This window comes from Strigops habroptila, chromosome 3 (assembly GCF_004027225.2).
Source record: "Strigops habroptila isolate Jane chromosome 3, bStrHab1.2.pri, whole genome shotgun sequence".
NCBI classification, from domain to species: domain Eukaryota; kingdom Metazoa; phylum Chordata; class Aves; order Psittaciformes; family Psittacidae; genus Strigops; species Strigops habroptila.
In genome coordinates, this window is record NC_044279.2 from 80,338,936 (window position 1) to 80,361,280 (window position 22,345).

Genomic DNA, 22,345 nt, shown 5'->3' on the forward strand with positions numbered 1-22,345 from the left:
CCTCTCTATTCCTAGCTGTCCTTGTCTTTTGCCTTCTGTTCTTGTTTTCCATGTGTCTTCTCACTGTATCTGCTTTCCTTTTAATCTTTTCTCTCTCTTGTTTCTGAACCTCTCCCCAGGCTTCTTTTTTTCTGTGTGCCTTTCTTCATCTCTCTCATTTAGCTTCCTTATATGCTGTATGGAATTGACCTGATTCTTTCCTTCACTATTTAGCTTACAGGAGACCTTAGCCCTATTTAATTGTAAGAAACCTCTCTGCTCTTTCCCTTTTATCTTCTTTCACTGGTGTATTCGTACTAGACTCAGCCATTATCATCACCAATGTGAAATTAATTTCTGTCATTTAGGGGTCGTTGAGAAGGATAATCCTGGCCCAAAAGGCTTTGAGGAGGCAGAAGCAGTGATTTCTAGTGCTACTGTCCAAGGATGCACTCATGGGGTTGGAGTGTCAGTTGTTCTCCATGTGGGTCCTACTATGCTCGTAACTGTGGGGAATAAAATCCTTGTGTGATGCAAACCTCGCTGTGCTTGGGGGCTGAACATTCAGATCCCAGTGCTAGTACTCTGAGATGTGTGCATTAATGTACCTAAGGGCTGTGGGATGAATTCTGGAAAGAGTGCCCTTGAGACTGGGTTCTGTGGTGTTCAGGGGCCTGGGAATGAAAATCACGACAGCACTGGTGGAAGCTGCTCTTAAGGCAGAAGAAGCCATTCCATTGCCATTAGTCTTCATCTGTGTTTTATGCTGTGTTCAGGGGCTAGAAATGTTAATTCTAATGCTAGTGAGCCAAGCTGGCTGCTTTTTGTAAATAAGGCAGTTAATTTCCAATCACAAACGAGTATTCTGACACTAATATAGTGATTTCTTGAGAAATCTAGTCCGAGGGGGACTTCGTCTCAGATTAAGCCAAAGCAGATTCCTGTAGCTGAAGAATCATGCCTAAGGATATATCACCTGAGATATTCCTGTTTCTGTTCTCCAGTGAGATAGCAGTGAGGAAATACAAGATCAAAGGGTCTTTGGCCAGATCGGGAACCCTTCTGGAGCCCATTTGGGAGCACAATGGTTAACAGGGAGTCCCTGAATAAGGAACTCCTTGGTGTAATTTGCTAGCAAGATTAGACAAAAGATGCCAAAGTGATTCCCAATTTTGGCAGAGAATTCTGACAGTTATCCGTAGCTTCAGAAGGTTTCTTTTTCGAAGGGTAGGCTGAACCATGAAGTGTACATATGTTCTGGGGGTACTGTTAGATGCCCTCCTACCTGTTGCCCTATAGTTATGCAATCAGCCTGTTTTTGAGTACAGCTGTGTTATCTAGCACAAGTGAAGAGATAACTGAGGCATTTTGGCCTTTGTACATTCAAGGGGGTAACTGACTTTTTATACTCCTGAGGTTAATTTACCTCGTTCTGTCCCCCTTTCTCACAGTAATGACTTGACATTTTTCAAGTGCTTTTGGCTCTGGTGGATGCCAGGGCACTTCACAGAATATATGTGCCAGCCTTACAGAATTCTGCTCTCCCACAACAATTATCTTTCTATATATGAAATGGGTTGGTTTGGGGCTTTTTTTCTTCATTATTAATGATAAAGAGTAAGATTTTTGTATTAGCTGCCTGATCTTTATATATTCATGACAGACATGTCATGAATAACAGCTTTATATGTTGAAGGCTGAAAGTCATGTGCTGTAGAGTATTTGTTATTTATTTCTTAATTGCTGACAGGACATTTGGTGCTGACTCGGACCACAGAATTAAGACGATCTCTGCTCTGATGATCTCATAGTCTAAAACACAGCTATACAAAAGCTAGGACAAACTGATAAATTTAAGGAAATGAATAATTTTTAGACAGCGTAGGTCTTTAGTGTGATCACGGTATTTCCATCAAATGTTTATCACAGGTGAAAATGCAGTTTCCTCTGAGGTGGAATACTGCAGCTGTTCTGCACCATTTATTTTATACAAAAGTATCCACACACAAAAAAGGAAGAGTATTATTTGTCTTCATAAAATTACAAGGTACTTGTTAGACATATTTAAATGAAAGTGTTATATCTTTAAGAGTTTCCATTAAGCATATTAAACCTGAACACCTAAAATTAGACTTTAAAAACCACATTTGGGTACCTGAGTAAATAGTAAATTCTTCTACATGACCATGAACATAGAGTTGACTTCAACAGAAGCAATGAAGTCTTCAGCATTGGAGTAAAGAGTCAGCTATGCGTATATGGGTTTGTAAATTTAAATTTGCACATTCATGCTTCCAAAAGTTGACTTTTTAAGCTGAAGCACTCTCATCCTGTCCTATGGGTGCTCTGATCCCATCTGAGAACTGTGAGTGTGTCATTTTTCAGGTCAAGCAATTAAGTGAAATGAAATGAGAAGGTCTGGAGAGTTATGGGAAAAGGATGACATTACTGAAAGATCATGAGGTTATATTAATGTTTAAGTACGCGTTCAGTAAGTTCTTGGGTTTTATCTTGAAATCTGGTTCTGTAGGCAAGCTTCTAGGATAGAATAAGGAGTCAGAAAAGTTGGAATGAAATACAATAAACAGTTTGAGGTTAGATATAATTTTCCAGTCCGGGACAGGATTGTGACTACTGTAGGTTTTTGAGGGGGGTTTTTCGGGTTGTTTTTTTTTATTATTATTATTTTATTATTTTTCCCCTACAAACATACAGCCGAATGCTGGTGTCTGGAGAAGTTTTTTCTTACTGCAGAGGTCCAGGTATCTTCGCTTACTACCTCCTCCCCTAAACTTCAGCTGGCTTTCTTATAGTAGGTGACTCAGTCTGTATCACAGTTTGGATCTTTGGCCCTTTCCTTCCAGTATCAGAAAGGAGGTATGGTTAATGGCAACTGTGATATGGACAGCTGTCCCTCAAGAGCAGGGCTGAGCTGATTATCTCATTTCACACAGCTGTCAGGAATTACATCTCAGTCATTAGCAACCAAAAGATGAAATGTGTTTAGACTCATTTTTCCATTTGCTTCTCCCAACCTTGGGTAGAATTGTAACCAGCAACTTTCACAAAGAACCTGCTGTGTTCTGTAGTACTCCCTTGCAGAATCTGTTACTGAGTGGTGCTGCTTCAGAATTGACACTTTGAAATACATTGTTTCTAGCATTTTTGGCCTGGAAGACAACTTTGAAAAGATGAGTAGTGCCTAGATTAATGGACAGCCAAAAATAGTATCTCTGAAGTTTTTGAACTCTCCAGTGGTGTTAACTCTGAAGCCTAAAGAAAAGCATTTGAATCTCTATCTTTTTCACGTTGCGTTACTTTAGCAAAAATATCCAGTTGATATGTTCAACCCCCAAATGTTTATCATCTTGGTAGGAGTCAGTATTGCTGCTTGCTATGTATTCTGCTGGTTTTGTTTTCTTATTCCTTCTAAGGAATATATGAGCTTAAAAACGTATAACACGTTTCTAATCCTCACTCATCTTTTCACTTTTAAAGGAAATCTGTGTATGTGTGTTACTGAGAGCAAGCACGCTGCAGTATGTTTTCACAATTAAGGCAGATTTTCATTTTAAGTTTGAAATGAAAATGCAGAATACTGGGCATGTTTCAGTATTCAGACACCTCGCAGCAGAGTTTAGGACTGATTTAATGTTGTGTCCTGTGGTGCTTTGCAAAGATTTGGACTAGACCGTTGTTTTATCCTTCTGTCTTTGACCTGCCACATCCTCTACTCAGTCCTATTACGAACTTTGGGGTTGGTGTCCGAAAGGTAGACGGCACAGATTTGGCTGGTTCCTGTCCTTTGTGAACCCTTTCCTGAACCCTGTCCTGGGCTTCCTAGCATCGTATCACAGCCAAGTTCCTCTCCTGCACCTTTAAGGCCCAGCATGTTTCCACCCCGCCTACTTCTTCACTCTCATTTCCTCCTACATCCCACTCCTCCTCCCAGTTCTCTCTGTACTGCTGTTTGCATCTCATTTTCCGTGCTGTCCCTTTGGCATTCTGTCCTGTGGTCCTATAAGCCTAAAATGCTGCTTCTCTCTTCATCAAGCATGTATCCCTCATCTCCTCTCTAGGATTCTTCACTGACATGAATCCTTTCTTCCTAAGTCTTACAGGCCCCACTTTTACTTCCACACCTGCATTTTGATCTGTTCTTGGTTTGGCTTTCATTAGATTACATACTTGTGGACACACAGAGGGTTTTTTTGTCTGAGGTTATGTCAAGAAACCTGTTCTTTTTTCCACTATATAATAAGTAGAATTTTGTTCCTCTGAAATATCCAGTTCTGCTAGGCTGGGGAATGGCACTTTTGTCATTCATTCTCCCACCTTTTCCCCTGCCCCCTTCCCTTCCTCAGGAATAGCTGAATTTTAGTTGGTTAGAATGAAAAGCCCTTGTGTGACATTCTCTAGTCCTTCCAGCACTTCAGGATCTTGGTTTTGAGCATTGGGGTGAACAACTTGTGCAAGGCCCAGTACCTCATTCCTCATCTTTCTGAGCTGGTCAATTCAGTTGATATGAAGTCAAGAAATCAGGGAATGTGTGGGGTTTTTTATGTATAAGAGAGACTGAGTAATGAGGGAGAGATGACGAGTGACAGCTTTTATACCTCGAGGAAAAAAATATTTACTTTTTTGGTTTTTACAATTAGCAATTCAAATTTTGTTTATGCTCTCTGCTATATAAAGACTGTGGCTGGTTATAGCAGAAATATGTAATTACTGTTAAAAGTTCAAAAGTTCAAATCTGAATAATTGGGAAGGGATCTGAACTCTTTGTGGTCACAAATTAAATAAGTTTCTGAATTCTCATTTTCCCCAAAAAACCCTATTGTTGAGTAAAACTAAAGCAATTCTCCCTCCCCATCAGAAACTCGCAGAGAAAAATAAGCTGCTAAAACAGTTACCTTTGAAATTCCCTTTATCTCTATCTGAACAAAGCAGACAAGCTTTAAATGTAGAGAATGGGTCTAGGATTTGAGAGCTGTGTTCTCTGCGTGGTTCTGCTGCTCCTTTGCTGTCTGACCTTGGGCTGCTTGCTTCTCCGTGCATGGCTTCCCATTTATCCTGAAATAGGGTATTGATCCTTTTTAAAGGCTACAAAGTATAAGGATGAAAACGCTTTGTAAAGGCTGGCTGTTCTTTTTGCCGTTGATTACCTTAATTACAATGTGATACTGAACTCGAAACCTCTGTGTGCCACTTCTTGTGGCATTAAGAAACAGTAAAAGCATGATGCTTTGATTAATTTTTGTTTAATCGAAGGACCTGTGACGCTAGAACTGAAAGATCCTGTACCTGCCTGCAGCCTAGAACTGTTTTTGAGGTTGACTTAAGTATAGATATCCTAACTCCCTTGAAGCTTCTCCTAAGTTCTTTAATGACCTTTTCTTGGCCAGGTCTCAGGGTCTCTATTCCATCTTCATCCTTCTTGGCTTCCCTGCTGTTTTTGACACTTGATCATGCCCAGTCTTGTCCTCCCTTGACTTATGTGTCAGTATTTTCCTGGTTTCCCTCCTACCGCTCTAGTAATTCAGTAGCTTCTGCACTAATTTATTTACCTTCCTCCATTTTTTTATTTTTTTTTTCCTTCTTAAATTAGATACAAAGACCCACCTCTGGTATCTTCTTGTTTCTTTACCTCCTTCATGCCAGTGACATTAAATTACGCAACTTGGCGTACTACCTTAACAGCTTTTTTGAATGATTCGCTGCAAGTTTAAGACTGCTGAGGCCAAGATGGAACTCCAGAAAGCTCCTTTGAGATTTCCCTTTGTTTCCTGCTTTCCTCTGTGAGCGTCCACAGTTGGGCCTATAATATGGGGTTTCTTCCACTCCTCTTGCTCTGCGTATACAGGATAGGGATGACTCATGCAGACTCATGGCCTGAATCTCCAGTTTCTTTCTTAGTCTCTTTGGGTAACCCTTATGCTTTCTCCTTCGTTTTCCATCTTGTTTACTGATGCTGTTCTTGCTGGCCTCTCACAACCGTGTTACCTTCTTGTCTTCTTAAAAACACAGTTACTGAAGCTATGCTCCTGGCATGTTCTATCAACATGTTGCTGCCTCCTTCTTGACAAGCCTGTTCTTTGGCTGTCATCTACCACATAAGCCCTCAGCTTCTTGTACTCACTCTAAGGGGTCTTCACATCATGTTTATGTTTCTGCCCTATCTGTTGCTGTCTTTTGTTGTTTTGTCCTTTGCTTTGCCAGCAACACAAGCACGACATTGTGCTTTTCTATTTCTTGCAGGAGCATCTCTTCACGTTCTTCCTCAGGTGACTCACACCTTGATACATACAGTAAAATTGCCAACCGATAGAGGCCAGACAGACTGGAAACCACTTATTTTCATATCTTTAAATTATTTGAAAAGTAACGAACTCAGAGGTAGTTGTCTTATTACATGTACCCTCCTCTTCCTGGCTTCTGATGTAAAGAAGGATGATTACTAAAGTAACTAAAAATCGTCATAAGCAAAGACGCAACATCTCAAAGACTAGAAAGATAAGAGTTGGAGTGAAATAATATTTACTTGCAGTTGCAAGGTGGCAAGTATGTGTGTGGAAGAAAGCATCTTCTTTCAGTATCTTTAAGGAAATGAACAGAAGATTTAGTTTCAGGATGATACACAAAATGGAGCATTTTAGGAGTAGGATGCAGAAAGCCAAGTAGCAATAGTAGTGTTTTAAGACAGAAGAAACTGTTAATGGGTGTGTGTTCCTTGCTATTATGGTTCTGAATCCTCTTGACCTTCAAGCTTGGTGCAAACATTTACAAGTTGTGAGCTTGGCTAGGGATTGTCAGGTGTTTGTCTCCTGGGAGGCAGTTCATTCGGTTTAGTTCAGAATAATAACTAACAGAATAGTGAAAAGGAATTGTGTTAAAACAGTGGTTGAGACCTAATTTATGAACTTCACACAGTATTACTTAATTCTTCTGATCATTCTCCAACTTCAATTTCGGCTGCGTGTTGCTTCCAGACTCCTCTTTAACAAGCTTTTCTGCAGTGCTTTGGTAATTTGAACTCTGGAAGTATGTGCTGTATGTACATTTTGGCCACATGGGACTAATCTGCACTTGATACCAATTTCCTTATTTTCTATGAATTCAGTACCTACTTTTTGCTAGTGCTTGATACCCATTTCCACAAGTGGGACAGAATGGGTTGTGGCTTGTTTCAGCAACTGTTGCAGAATTGATACTGACTAATCTGTTTTCAGTGGTTCAGCCTTTGGTGAACAGGTTTTCACCACCTGCAGTCAGATTTTCATTTTCACTGTGCCTGGCTGGCATTCATTTAGCCCGGGAGCTCTCTTACATAGAAGCTTTGTATTATTACTCTTATTAAACTGCAAAGTTAGCTGTCATTTTTCCCTGATAGACCGATTTTTTTAAATGGGAAAAAATAATACAGTTTTCATCTAAAAGTATGTACATATATTCTTTTAACCTAGGTTTCTGTACCTATCTTTGCAATGATGCGAAGATCTTCTGAGCAAGATATTCTGCATGCTGATCTACTTCTGATGTTGAATCTAACTTCTGAGACAATCTGGGTATCATATCAGTGTTTGCATATTCTGTACTGAAGGCTTACTACTGGATGTGATTCTGACAGGCAACTAAAATTGCAATCCTTCTCTTCAACCTGGGTGCTCCCAAAGGGCTGGGAGAAATACCTTCTCTTGGGTACAGCTTCTCTCCTGCACACTTCCTGGTTTCCATGGGAGAATTTCATTCCAGATATGTGCTCATAAATTTGAATTATTCCAAAACCAATACCTGATACCTTTCTCAGTGTAAGAGTAATTGTTCTGTTAATGTTCTTAAAGAATATGCCAAAGATTTCTCTTGCCTGCCTTGGCATATGTTTAAAATTGCAGTTCCTGCTTCCAATGGTAAAATATTGTATAGTGGTACTGAGGGTAGAGGAATGCTGTAGAGACATTCCTGCTGCGGTGATATATTTTCATTGTGCTTCTTCAAAGTGCTTGGTTTACTTCTTATTTCAAATCTGGTTTTGGGAGGGTTGTCATGGGACATTTGGCTTATTATTAGAATAAATCTTTTATAGTAGTCTTATTACAAAGAAAATAATGCTCCAAAGTATTTTAGGCATACCAGTATTCTCAATATCATTTGCTGTTTCTTTTGACAGGTGTTGTGTGTTCCCCACTTGCACTTACACCATAAATAAGCAAACTAATCTTAACTTTAAACACATATTTTCAGGCCGTCTGAGGGGTCTTTGCAACGTTTGTGTAGGATTTCTCACTGCATTTTTGCTGCATGCTTATGTAGCAGACAACAAAAATACTTGATTAGTTGGTCTTATTAAAATCTGGCAAGGGACTAACTGTGCTTAATCATAGCCTTTTATGACTGTAAAGATACTGTCTCCCTTGACATGAGCATTTTTTAGACTTTGGCTGTAATGCTATCTGTTGATAAGTTTAAATAAGCAGGTCAGGTTTTGTAAACTATACCATTTTGTCAGTAGTTTCATACAAATTGCTTTTGGAATTGGTTCCTGACACACTTCCAACATGGGGGTTTTGGTGACTTTATAGGCCCCACAAGACTTCTTCCTTCGTTAGTACCAGGAATGCATGCATAGTCAGTGCTGTTCATTCACTAAATTCAAACTAAAAAATTATATGCTGCTCATGCACCTTTCACAAAATGGAGGGAATTGAAAGCTCCTAAGTTAAAGTATACTATTGTGATATTTATGTTATTAGTAACTATTATGAAAACAGCTTTGTTTAATTTTTCCTCGAGACGTATATGAACCTTATTGCTGAGATTAGTTTGTTAGAGGAAAGCAATAGCTGTATAACAACTTAACTATAATAAAAGAAATAGTCCAGTGGTTTATATTAAGCTGTGCATGGTCTACAAGTTTTCGTCTTCGTCTAACTGATTTTTTTCAGTACCATCTTAGTATGTTACAGTGTAACTTGTAGCAAATTTCCAGTTCAGGGTGCCATAATTGCAGTACCACTTGTGTTCTTTTACACGGCATAGCATCAACCATTCAAAGACATTCTGTCTTGCGCACCAAGTCATTTTGAGCTGGGGTATGGAGTCAGACCACCGTGACAGGGACAGGCGCAGACTGTGACAGTTCGTATTCTTATAGGTGATACCACACTGTGTGCTCTTAGGTGACAGTAACTTCCTTTGGCTGAATTCTTTTTTCCTTTGTGGTTCATGACTAGCAAGAACTGTGTGCCCTCTGTTTCCACATCTGCAAGCCTATAATGTACTGGGAAAATGTTTTCAGCTTGCTCCCAAAGAAGGGAACCGTGGCTCTAGGGTATGATTTCTCTTATCTCTTTGCCCCAGGACCTGTTTTCCCTCCTTTCATGTGGCACTGCAGACAGAAGTGTGCTTTCAAACTGCAATGCTTTTCTTTTGGTTTGCTGATACACTAATGTGACACCTACCACTCCTTCCAGGTTAAGTTTCATTTTATGACCAATACCCAGCAGCCTCCCTCTTCCTTCTGTGTTTGATTCCAGAAACATAAACATTTCCTGAAGGCTTCTCACAAGTAGTTTCCAAAGTGATGCATAACAATTTCAGACTGTGCAGGTAATCGGTATCCTTTTTTTCTGATTTCTTACATGAAACAAATATCTCTCAGTGAGAATGATTGCTTGGAGAAGATATAATTTAAGTGTTTTGTTCCTGCTCTCTTAGTTCACATCTCCTTATTTTTGAGGGAAAGCACATCTTAAAATGGCAAATGTCTCTTCCTGCTAGAGTTAGCAAAATTGATTCCTTTCCCCTCTCTGTATTGGTATAAGAATACAGGTTCCTTGCATGTGTAATTTACACAAGTGTGTCAAAATGGCCTTTTTCCGTCAAAGTAGAAGCTGTCCATTTCTCCATGCATGTGGTATTCTTATGTTTTACTTTCTTACTTTTTGAGGCATTTTCTTCTAATTGGCATCGTGCTCACCTTTCTGCTTCCGGAAGGTTACAGTCAAATGGTGGTTTTTTGCCAGTTTGGGTTTGAGGTGTTTTGTTTGTTAAATCTGTAGAAGCTAGGTGTATCTCTGAGTGTATTGGATCGATAATTGTTAGATCACTGGATTCAGGCACCTAAATAGAAGTGGCCTTATTTTTATAGGTGTTCTACAGCAATGCCTCTCACTGCTTGGTAGCCTGTTGCACATTTCTTCCTTCTCAAAGTTGAAGTTGAGTCTCCTTTGAATGTTTGCCAGTAGCGTTTCATTGGATTGGAATAGCAGCAAATAAAGCAACAGTGAAAGTAAATATAGAAAAGTAAATGCACAAATTTATTCTAGAACAGGCATCTTCTGTAGGCTGTGTGCAGTGTTGTTTCATTCATTGTATGACTCTCTACTTTAGTCATAACTGATTATGACTGGCCAGCCTTTGAGTTCAGCCTTAGAGAATGTTTCAAGCTATAAATGTTTATTAACTGCATTCAGTATGACCCTTAGAGTGCTGTTTCCCACATTTCATACATTTTTCGGTCCTGATACATAAGTAGCAGTGACCCTTGGATAAGATCTGACTGGCTTAGAGCAAGCATTTGCAAAATATTAGGGCAGGCAAAGTACAGATTTCTTCAGTCCTGCAGCAGGGATAGTACTAGCTCATAAACACAAGGCTAGCTTGCATTTTCAGCCTGAGGTTCGATTTGCTACTAGCAGATATTCAAAGTAAGGCAGTAGCTTTCTTGGAACACTGTAGTGAAGTATTACTAGTCCCAAGTGAATTAGTGGTTATTAAAAGGTGTTCAATGCTAGGATTTTATTTTATACATTTTTCTTATGAATCAGGCATTCTTGTCCATCTAATTGTAGTTTTGGGTCAGTGCTTGGCTGTCATTTTTGCATCTCTCTGACCTGTCTTGACTTGGGGTTGTACTGGAACTAGTTAGTGCTTGAGAAGGCTCTGTAGTCAATTTCCAGCTGTTGATGATGGTTATGACTTGGCTACCTTACCCTTGGCTTTTAAAGTCAGCCAAATATATATACAGATACCACTTACCATGTAAAGTGGGAGGTTATGAATTCTGGTCTTTGACTTTCTTTTTACTTCTTCAAAGTTAATTCTGGCTTGCTAATGTGGTAGAATTTTTTTGAACACCCTTGATTTCAGTTCAGTGTGTTTGTTAGTCATTAGTGGTTTGGGGTTTTTTTTTTTTCCTTTGTTGAGTAGGATCATAAGAGAAGAGTTTGAAAGAAGATTTGCCAGGCAATAAACTGGGAAGGGAAAGTTGGAAGAATCATCAGTTGTTCTGGTTTGGCTGTGGTCTCGTTTTATCGTACCATTAAGTAGTGTCAAGTGTGCTGCTTGGATCAGGTGAATGAGATATGCAACACAAAGTCTAGCAAGCATTACTGTTACAGTAGGTATTATTTCAAATAATTTAATAGCCAATTACACCAAATTATTTTTGTACTGAGAAGTGGTAAATGCTCCATCCCTGGCAGTGTTCAAGGCCAGGTTGGACAGAGCCTTGGGCAACATGGTCTAGTGTGAGGCGTCCCTGCCCATGGCAGGCGGGTTGGAACTAAATAATCTTAAGATCCTTTCCAACCCTAACCATTCTATTGATAGTGTTCTGGAATTGCTACCTTACCTAAGGTTTGACTGTGCCTGATTATTACAAGATCCCATACTGCCAGGATACAGACCGGCAGTATCCAGTATCATGATCAAGTTCAGACTTGGAAAAAAAACCTTATTCCACTGCTTTGAAATTTCCCATATGATTCCTATTGTGTCTTGAGTCTTCACTTTCTGTCCTAAATTACTGTCTATCTTAAGACAGTAAGTTCTCTTTAAGAGAAGTTTTAAGTTCTCTTTCAGTACTGGGTGATTAGCGCATGTGTATAAACAGAATTTTTTTATTTAAGATTTTGGGATTTTGTTTTCTTGTTGAAGATTTTTATAAAGCAGAGAATGCTCAGCTGCTTAATACAGGCGTAATGGGGCCCAATTCTAACCTTGCTTGCCTCCCTGACAAGTGTATTTTACACAAATACACAGAAGTTTGTGTATTTGACAATGGCCATGTTGCTTATTGACCGTACATTTGACTGCATAGCCAATCATCCCAAAAGCTCTAGTGACATAACCTGGCCAGATCTGAAGCTCTGTGAAAACTGCAGTGCTTTCTTCTGCTTATTGATTTTCTGCTGTTTCAAATTGGTATCTTAACCTGACATAGGTTTTTATAACCTATTGTCTTGGTTTCTGTGTTTGTCTTAAGGGGGGGATGGGAAATTTGTATTTAGTTTACTTTGGATTTGTATTGTTAGCACAATGATATTTCATTATGGTTTCAACATGCATATGATAAGCAGCAGTAATTTGTTCTCTGATTGCACTGTGGAAATTAAAATTTATATGAGGCACACTCACAGAATTAAGCATTCAGCTGATACTTAGTTCATGTTTGTTTTCTCCCAAACTGAATATTACTTTCCGTGAAGACTGTACCTGTAAACTTACCATGCAAATGCAACTGTGTTTCAGTGACATGGATACCTCAGTGTCTGTCCATCCCCCACTGGATAAAAATACATTGGTGCTTTTCCCTTGTGTAATTCAGGAAGGAATAGTGCTGCTTGCCTTTTTCTTTTCTTTTTTTTTTTTTTTTTATTTTCTTAATTTATTTTAATTTAAAATGTTTGAGACTCAATTAGTTCAACCAAAAAGAGCTATATTCAGTAAGCACCAATTTGAGGAGGGTGGATAATGGAAAGCCTTTTTCAGCTCTGATGGTCTAGTTAGCTGTGTAGCAAGTAGTCATCGCTATCATATGTGATAGTGTGGCAGATGAGTAGATAGATAAGTTAGTAGCAGTTGGGCTTTTCCTTTCCTCCACAGACAGAAAAATGTTTCCACTCACTATAGATACTGTAGTGCTGCAGTTTTACTTTTCAGTCTGTGCGTGCATATGAGTGTGAGTGCTAATGTTAGCTGTGCAGTTAGGAGGTGTTTTCTGAGCCCAGGGCTTTGGAGCCACTGCTTGTGGCAGTTGAGGGATGGATTTTGTTGTGGTTTGAGCCCTAAGAGGCGTGATTAGTATGTGCATGAAAATTAAAGATTTAACGCAGACAAACATCTTGGAGTGTAGATTTTTGAATGCTTTTGTGTTGTGAGAGCACTTAAGTGCAGAAGTGCAAGGTATAATGCATATGGTTGTGGGGGAAGAACAGGGAGCTTCTGTGTCAAAATGCTGGGCGCATCTGTCTCTGGATCTGTGCATCCACACTGTGTTATTGTCAAATACCTATTTTTAGAATGAGTATCTAATTGGTATTCATGCAGATGAGTGTCTCCCTGTCTCATCTGATCCACTCCTCTGAGTGATGCACTTGGTGGGAGGTGTCTGCTGATGAATCTTTCCTAAGCAGAGTGTGTTCATGTCTGTCAGTTCTCTCTTACTGTGCTTCATTTGTTACATGAGCGTGTATGTAAATAAGTGTATGTGTTTGTGCATTTACCTTTTGTATGCACTAGCATGCTCGAAGTACCATCTAATCCTCTACAAAGATTAATTTCAAAATGAAAGATGCAGAACTTGCAGCCCTTCAAGAGATGATTCTTGTTATGCAAAGACTAACTGCAGAGCAGTGCAGGTTGTGGCCATGGAAACTTAGCTACCTCAGTCCAGACTTCAAGGGATTGCTCCTGGTATAGCGATGCAGCCAATTATGAGTAAGAGTGATGATCTTTCTCCTGCCTTGACTACTACAAAAGACAGCATACAAGTTTGTGTGCTAAGTGTACAAGTTCATACAAGTTCATGCTGCTAAATATTTTCTTCATATAAAATAATTAGTGAGTAGAAAACCCTGAGTACAAATGCTAGCCATGTTGGACAGGTGTGTTTTATAAGGGGAAATATATAATATTTATGAGAGGAAAGATCCAGAGTCTCTTTATACCCTGTGGCAAACTTGTCGTGTGACTTTAGACAAGTAAGGTTTTTATTGTGTCTCAGATTGGGGAAAATACTTGCTTGTTATGTTGTGAATTAAGGGATACTTAATAAAATTATATGTATATTTAGGAAAAATAGATTATGGTAGGCAAAGCTTTAACTATTATGAGCTTAATATAGTCTGTTCCACCTCGACATGGTAGATGTAATTATCTATATATAGTATTATGCATGATCTTGGTGTTTTAAAATGATATGTAATCCTAGCTCTAAGGAATAGGATTCATTATGTCACCTAATGCAAAAAGAGAGGCTAGGCTTTAGACAGAAATTAATTTCTCCCCAAATTGATAGTCACAATCCTGAGTTTCCAGATTATCTAATTAAATCGTGGTTTGTATATGGCATGAAGGAGTATTCCCTTTTAGCTCTGATTTTCCTCTTACCTGACACAGCAAACCTACTGGATTATAGGTAATCCTTGTGAAGGGTCCCAAGGTTATATCACTTATGTAGTAAAAGAGTGAATGTGATACAGCTGCTGAAAAGGTATCATATCCTTTGAGTAGATCTTAGTTCTTTATCTGGGAACAGTCGGGATTCTCTGGGTAAGACTGTTCTAGCAGTGTTACCATCAGCACTGTCACAGCTGCTGTGAACAATGATGGTCCTCTCAGAGACACGGTCATCGGTGGGTTTGGATGATTCTTTCTGGCTGAGAATAAGGTATATGAAGTAGGATGATCTTCAGGATGATCTTCACATTGGTATTTGTGATAGGGGGAGAAGCAGAGGAGGTATGCAAATGGATGTTTCTGTTCTTGAGGTTCACCTTGTTTATATCTCAGGAGTTCTTTTCTCTTTTCTTTCTTTTTCTCCTCACAGATACTTCTGTTTCCAGCATCATGGCCTCTGACCTGGAAAGCAGCCTCACTTCCATAGACTGGCTCCCACAGCTTACCTTAAGGGCTACTATTGAAAAATTAGGGGGTTCCTCACAAGCAGGACCTCCAGGGACTGCCCGAAAGTGTCCCCCAGGCTCACCAACCGATCCCAATGCCACCCTGAGTAAGGATGAGGCTGCAGTGCACCAAGATGGGAAGCCACGTTACAGCTATGCCACTTTGATCACGTATGCCATCAACTCATCACCTGCCAAGAAGATGACGCTTAGTGAGATCTACCGTTGGATCTGTGACAACTTTCCTTATTACAAAAATGCTGGTATTGGTTGGAAGGTGAGGACTTGCATTGCTAAAGTACCCTTTTTGTCTAATTACAAGAATGATTTCCTTAATTCTGTGCAAAATATCCTCATTGAGCAAAATATAAAGACAGATGTGAAACTCAGTTGGCCAACTGGAGAAAATGCAGAGCCAGAAGTCCCGTTTTCTCTTGAGAACTTTGCTGTATGTATGTCACGGCCCCTAAGAAGGAGTGTGCAAAACCCCACCACCACCAACCAAGAAAAACAAAACCACCACCGCTCTCCCCCAAAAGCCACATCACTACCAATTTCTGCATCACACTGATACTATTTTCATTGCACCTTCTGTAGATGTATGAGTGGTTCGGCCCTGAATTCATCCTAATCCATCCCTTTCCTTTATACAGCTTCTGTTCTGCTCTGTTCTGGGTATATGTTGTGAGCTTTGGCTTTTGAGTCTGCAGCATCCTTCTATTTTCTCTGCCTGCTCCCAGTCATATTCAGAAGGCTGTATGTTTTTGTTACAGCACTTACCTGTATCTCCTACTCTCTCCTCAGAACTCTATTCGTCACAACCTCTCTCTGAATAAATGTTTCCGGAAGGTGCCTCGACCAAGAGATGATCCTGGGAAGGTAAGAAATCTGCATGCTCCTAAGCAAGCAGTTTAAAACTGCAGGGAATAAGCTGGGGTTGCCCTTTCTAACTCATGCTTGGAATTTGAAACCTAAAGTGTAGGCAAAAATGGAAGCAGTAGTAAGATTTACTGCAGTGCTTTGGCATTCACTTAAGGAGAACCTGTAAAGGGGCCTTAACAGTTTTAGCAAGTATTTTTCTTACCTGTTATCTTCACTTGACTTTAAAGATACTGGAAGAAGGAAAAAGTGGGGTTGAATGTACTTTATTAGTTTTGTTTCTTTTCCTTCTTGATCTTTATGTGTAAAATGTGGGTCTAGTCCACCCTGTTCTATTATGAAAGTCTGTAGTGTCTGCTGGTGCATGGCAGGACTATGATGTGACATTATGGGTTTCCTGGAGGCAAGATCCATGGAAGTGAGAGCAGAACTACTACCTATTTAGGCTGCAAAACATTTTGTGTTGGGGAGGGAAAAATTCACCATAAGATAATTCAAATCTGTAGAAATGGTTTACAAGTAAAACTCAAGAATTTAGGAATTTGATGGCTAAGTAAGAGCTAATAAAGCTCTGTTAGTATAGATAGACTGTAAAGCGGAATTGCTAGCAAAACCAAGACTTGGCATCTTGACATGCAGATATTACTGTTAAGAGAAAAAAACCAAACAAACCCCAAAACCAGACAAACAAGCAGAAGGAGATGGTGGGGACAAGAAGCTATGTATTTAGAGAGAAAGATTATTTTCCTCCCCACCACTCTAAAGTTACCAGAAAGGGCTGCTTGCTCAGGCCTTTTACTTCAGGTTATATTTAAAGGACAAAGTGGTGTTCAGTTGGCATCTATAAATGGAAGTAGTATATCTTTGAAGATCACTGCTCAAAAATACCATCGATTATATGGCTTATTCTGGGAAATCCTAACTGACTTCAGTGTACATGTTTGCAGATGTTCATTGGCATGTTGGGCTGGGTTTATAATGGAAACCTGTTCTGTGCTTGTCACTGATTCTTCAGATTTCAATTGGAGGTCAAAATGAGCTAAATAATACTCGAGTTCTCTTTACACTTATTCAGAAAACAAGGATAATAGACTGTTTTATGTTGAAAAGGACCTCTGGAGGTCAACACGCATCCCCATCCCAGACAGGGACAATTAGATTGGGTTGTTGAAGTCCTCACTGAGTATTTAATATCTCCAAGGATGGAGATACCACAGCTGGGCACTTGTTCCAGTGCTACACCACATCATTGTGAAGAAACTTTTCTTTGTACCTGACTGTAATTTCCCTTGCTGTAACTTGTGTTTGTTGTCTTTTATTCTTGTGCTGTGCAGTTTTGAGAAGAGTTTGTTTCTGTGTGCTTTATAATCTCCCTACACAGTTGAAGACAGTAATTAGATCCCTTTAGCCTTCTCTGGTCCAGGTTAAACAGATCTCTCTCTGTGAACTGCTTGTACATCATGTCTTTTAGTAACCATCACGGTGGCTTCTCTTTGGATGGATTCTAGCATGTTAGCATCTGTTTTGCACTGGGAATACCCCAAAATGGGCATAGTACTTAAAGTGGAGTCTCACAAGCATGGATTAAGAGCGATCCTTCTAGCTGTCTGTGCCCAATCTGAACATTGAGTTGGTTCTTACCACCTAATAACATAGTGTGAGGAAAGTACTGAAGGGGATGTGCAGGCCCAAAACAGTTGGCCTAGCTTGCATCAAAACATCCTCTTCTTGATGTCCTGTCTCAGAGTGATGGAAGTGTAGAGCATTCTGCCTTCCACCAGTAGCATCATACCTCACTGTTTGGTACAACCCAGTGCAAGAAAGAAATCTCTTTCCAACATGCAAGTCTTGGTTGTCTGATGTTTTGGAGTGTGGGCTTTGTGGTCCTAATGTTTAGTCATTGCTGCACTCTTTAAGCCAGTAACCTCCTGCTTCAGGAAGCTTCCTCATTTAATCGTACATTCACCAATGGGTTTTCTTTCCAGGGCTCTTACTGGACAATAGATACGTGTCCAGATATATCTCGCAAGAGGCGGCATCCTCCAGATGATGACGTGAGTGTTGTTCTTTACAGACAGCGTGAAGCAGGAGGGGGAACTCCCTTCTTCTTCCTAGTAGTCCTTTCAGTACTGGACCATGGTATCATTTTGGGGCAGGGTATACAGATGGGGAGACAAAGCCTAGGACAGAATGAACTAGCATGTATGTCCTTCCGATTGGCTGTTACTGCTGTTCAGCAAAGTTTAATCTTGTTTGAAGTCCTTTATCCTGACTCTTTAGTGATTAAGGCCCAGTCCTCCTCTTTTCTAAGCCATGAACTTCTACAGTGGAGGAACTGGCTTCCCATCTGCAGTTTCACTTCTCCATCTGTTTTTGATTTCTGCTCCTTTCCTTTTCTTTTCCTTCCCCATCCACAGATACCACAAGACTCCCCAGAGCAAGAGGCAAGTAAAAGCCCCCGAGGGGCTGTTCCAGTGAGCACAGAAGCCTCTTTGCCACCTGAGGCCACCCCTCAGCTGTCACTCCAGAGCAACACCTCCATTGCCAACTATAGTCAGGTGAGCAGCACAAAGGATAGAAGCCTTATAGGGGTGGGAAGAGAGGGGGTGAAGCACATGAATGGAAAAGCAAAATGATGAGAATAGAGGGAATCATGAAAATTGTGATATAGAGGCAAAAACAAAAAGAAGGGAAGAAGCTGAAATTGCAGAGATGGAAAATTAAGGAAGAAGTAAATTTTAACAAAGGGCTGGGTGGGGATAAGGATAAAGGCATAATGGTATTAGACAGCTGAAGGAAAGGCTGAAGCCAGTGTGCTGCAGAGGGAGGGAGGTGGTTGATTTTTCTCAAGGCAAATGGCATTTGGGAAGATTTGTTGGGAGATGAACTAAGTGATGTGGGATATCAGTGCGTGTTCTACCTGTATCTAGTCTCCAGATCCCTGTCTCAAGTTACAAAGCCTAGTACAATCTAAAGGCCTTCCTTCTGCCTTCCTTAGCAGGGTGCAGGGCCTGTGGATGTTGCCTCTACTGTAGCAGGGGGGCAGGGCCGTGAAGGGGCTGATGTGCCACCCCCACTGTACAGTGCCAACCATGACTTCAAGTTCTCCTACTCTGAGATCAACTTCCAGGATCTTAGCTGGTCCTTCCGAAACCTCTACAAATCTATGCTGGAGAAATCATCTTCCTCTCAGCATGGTGAGTAACTATATGCGTCATGTGGGGTGGGCAGGTATCTGCCCACACAGTCTTGTCCACCGATCTATCCTTGGTATCTCTCAGATCTTCCCTCATTTTTAGGAGCCTGTGCAAACAGACTTTCCTTGTTTGGCATGCTGTAATTAGTTCTGCCAGGAGCAGATAAGAAATCTGCATGTCTTTTATCTATTGCTACCCCCAGTTCTCTCAGAATAAAGAGGATAATGATTTAAAAATACCTTGTGTTGATACGAAAGCAAATACTAAAATGGCAGAAGCTTAGAGAAAAACATGTTGGAGAAGTATTCACAATGTCAGGCTAGAAACCATAAGAGGAAGGGGATTGTTGCATGTGCAGTTTCTCTAAAAGGAGAGTGAAAAGTTGTCGTTGCTCAGATCTGTTAAAGCTAGTATTGTACAAGGCCTTGGAGAATTGTGCTTTGTGGATTGAGAGTGCAGATGACATCCTACAGCTCCATTCATAGCTTGCATTTCTGGGATTGAGGAAGCAGCCACAAGAGGGCAGAACGACAGTAGGAATATGGTCAGATGTCCACGGGCAACAAGAACAATCTACAGTTGCTATTCCCACCTTTAAACACTCTTATAAATATTAGTCTGGTGTAAAAAGGAATACATTATCACCTATGCCGTCAGACATCGTACAGTGCAGGCAGTTTTCTGTTCTAGGAGGAGCCTCTTGACTTGTAGCTTCAGTGAAATAAAAAGGCATTACTTTTACTGCTTTCGTCACGCTGGCACTTGAGATTCCTAGTAGAAGCCTGTTGTGTGAGGTACTGTAGAATGGACAAGCTACAAAAATGTAGAGAAGAACCTCAACTCAGTGTGTGTCTCTGTAAAACTTAGCAGCAGTCAGGTTTTTTGTCCTCAAGTCTTCAGCTGTAAGGTAGCCTAGGAAAACCTGAGTTTCGAGGGAATTTTGGGTCAGGGTGGCAGTATTTATCCTTTTGCCACATCACAGTAGTAGTAAGCTCTAAGAGTTGATTTTGAATTTAGTGAAAAACTGATGCTTGCTTGTGAATGGTCAAGTAAGGGCACTCAAAGTAGGAAATAGGTAGCTCAGGTTAGTGGCATGTAATGCCCTTTACTGTGATTTTTTCCTGGAGATTCCACAATGTAAGGGGAGAAGCATGGGTTAAGGAGAGTATGGATTACTTTGGTAAATATAGGAAAAATCCAGGGAGGAATTTAAGTTCCTGACTTTGTACTAGAAGATTAAATCTTGCTGGGGCTTTGTTGTAGAGCTTTTGTTTCGAAGAGAATCTGGAGCAACTGTGCAGGTGATAGTTGTTAGCAGCCTGTAGAGGGCACTCCAAAAGCTTCATAAATAGCAGGATGAGCAGTGTGAAATTGGAGATGCACAATTTAAGCAGAGGTCTAATCCAGGAGGCTCTTAAAGTTCCCTCCTTTTCCTTTTACTCGGCAGGTTTCTCTTCTCTCCTTGGTGACATGCAGCCTTCCAACCACAACTACTACATGTACCAGCAGCAGCAGCAGCAGCAAGGCCCCTCATCAGTGGCTGCTGCTCCCCCACTCCACACTCCAACCCCAGAGGGTTGCCCATCCCAAGGGGCAAAACAGCAGGGTGGTGAAGGTTATGGCCCTCCACCAGTGATGTCCATGCACCCACCCCCAATGCAGCATGGAGGCTACCACCAGCATCAGCAACATCACCCACACTCCCACCCACAGCAGCAGCCACATCAGCACCAGCAGCAGCAGCAGTCACAGGCTTCAATCAACAATGCTGGCTTTGGTGAGTCAGGGGCAATGGAAAGAACATCCAGGGAAAAGGGAATAGTGAAACAATGAAGAGCCACCAGACAGAAATTCCACAAGTGAGCTTTCCCTAAGTAGTGCCTGTGTTGTGTGTGGGAAAAGGGTGAAAGCCAATTGTGATTGAAATCTGAGAGGGAAAATCCTTTCTTACTGATGGAAAGGAGGATACATCCACACTGGTTTTGGGATTCTGTTCAGGGATGCAGAATAAAGTCAGGGGCTAAATGAAAGAGGCACCATTCCTGGTCTTCCAAGGGAGAAAGGATTGCAAGTGACTGTAGCATCAGGCTCTTTGGTGAAGAAGGGCCAATCATTTTTTTTAAGGGGTGGAGGGAAAGGGCAGTCTGTACTGGAATAATCTTGTCCCCATTTCATTCCAGCATTTCCCCCTGATTGGTGCTCCAACATTGATTCCCTGAAGGAAAGCTTCAAGATGGTAAACCGGCTGAACTGGTCTAGCATTGAGCATTCCCAATTCTCAGGTCAGTGTTGGCCTAGTGACTGGGTCTAGTGATTCAGTGACTAGGGCTGTAGTCCAGAATGTGTGAGTGCTGGGCCCAGATCTTTGGGTTTTTTCCAATGTAGCAGTGTGAAGTCCATGGGTTTCTCAAGGAATCAACTCTTCTGTGTGTAAAATGAGGTGTCCTACTTCATGGGTTTTGTTAAAGATCCTGAAGCTCTTGAACACTGCAGGAATTTGGGGCAGAGGGAATTAATTCATACAAGTACCTCAGAAAGCTAACTCAGATTTTTCCCTTCCCACCCCTACCTGAGTCAGTGAGACAGTATCCTAGATATGGAGCTCTCCAGGAGTTTGGTGACAGATTCAGAGCAATGAAGTTGGGCTTGTGGGGAGAAGGTAGGATTTAGGGGTAGAAGACAGGGAAGACCACAGTGCGAGTGCTGTCTTTGACATTGTCCTTTGTCCCTTGCAGAGCTGATGGAGAGTCTGCGCCAGGCTGAGCGGAAGAACTGGACGCTGGATCAACATCATATTGCCAACCTCTGTGACTCCCTTAATCACTTCCTTACCCAGACTGGTCAGCTGCCTCATCTGGTTGGCCCACAGCAGCCCCCCCGAATCTCTGATTCTTGTGCCCTGAACAGTGGCAAACAGGAGCAATCCATGAACCAAGGTAATTAGGAGGGAGACTAAAATGATGTTTAAGTAAGGACCAATTCTGTGAGTATCCTGAACTACTTGCAGCATTGCCAGGCAGTGCAGCAGCGAGCAACTCAGGGCTAGGCTGTTAGAGCTGTTCATAGCAACTCAGCTTCTCTGGCTTTAAAGAATTATTATGTCCTATGGCTGTGGCCTAGGCAGGCCATTACTATGTGATGCTTACGACTGACAGGCAACCTCTCCAGGCAGAAATACGTTTGAAAGGTAAACCCATAAAAAGAGAAGGGGGAGGTGTGTGTGGTGGGTTTTGTATGGGACTAACAGAAAGGAATGGCAAGGTAAAGAGATTGCTACTCCAGATTGCAAGAGCTGTAGGAGCTGTAAAGAAGAAAGCTCTTGCATCCTTGTTGGGAAGTACTGGCTGGACAAGAACTAGGAGGATTCACTCTGAATTCTTTCTG

General features: G+C 41.0%; 1 protein-coding gene across 2 annotated transcripts in view; it reads left to right on the top strand.

Moving 5' to 3' along the window:
- Positions 1–22,345, top strand: part of FOXJ2 (forkhead box J2) — a 28,076-nt gene that overhangs the window by 1,606 nt on the left and 4,125 nt on the right. Inside the window, exons 2-9 of one of the 2 annotated variants that reach the window (XM_030478104.1) lie at positions 14,810–15,162; positions 15,690–15,764; positions 17,750–17,818; positions 18,182–18,322; positions 18,763–18,961; positions 20,409–20,738; positions 21,142–21,243; positions 21,697–21,897. In XM_030478104.1, coding sequence (XP_030333964.1) covers positions 14,830–15,162; positions 15,690–15,764; positions 17,750–17,818; positions 18,182–18,322; positions 18,763–18,961; positions 20,409–20,738; positions 21,142–21,243; positions 21,697–21,897 — 1,450 coding nt within the window. In that variant the 5' untranslated portion in view covers positions 14,810–14,829. The remainder of the gene's footprint in view (positions 1–14,809; positions 15,163–15,689; positions 15,765–17,749; positions 17,819–18,181; positions 18,323–18,762; positions 18,962–20,408; positions 20,739–21,141; positions 21,244–21,696; positions 21,898–22,345) is intronic. The other variant, XM_030478106.1, reaches the window with a different exon arrangement.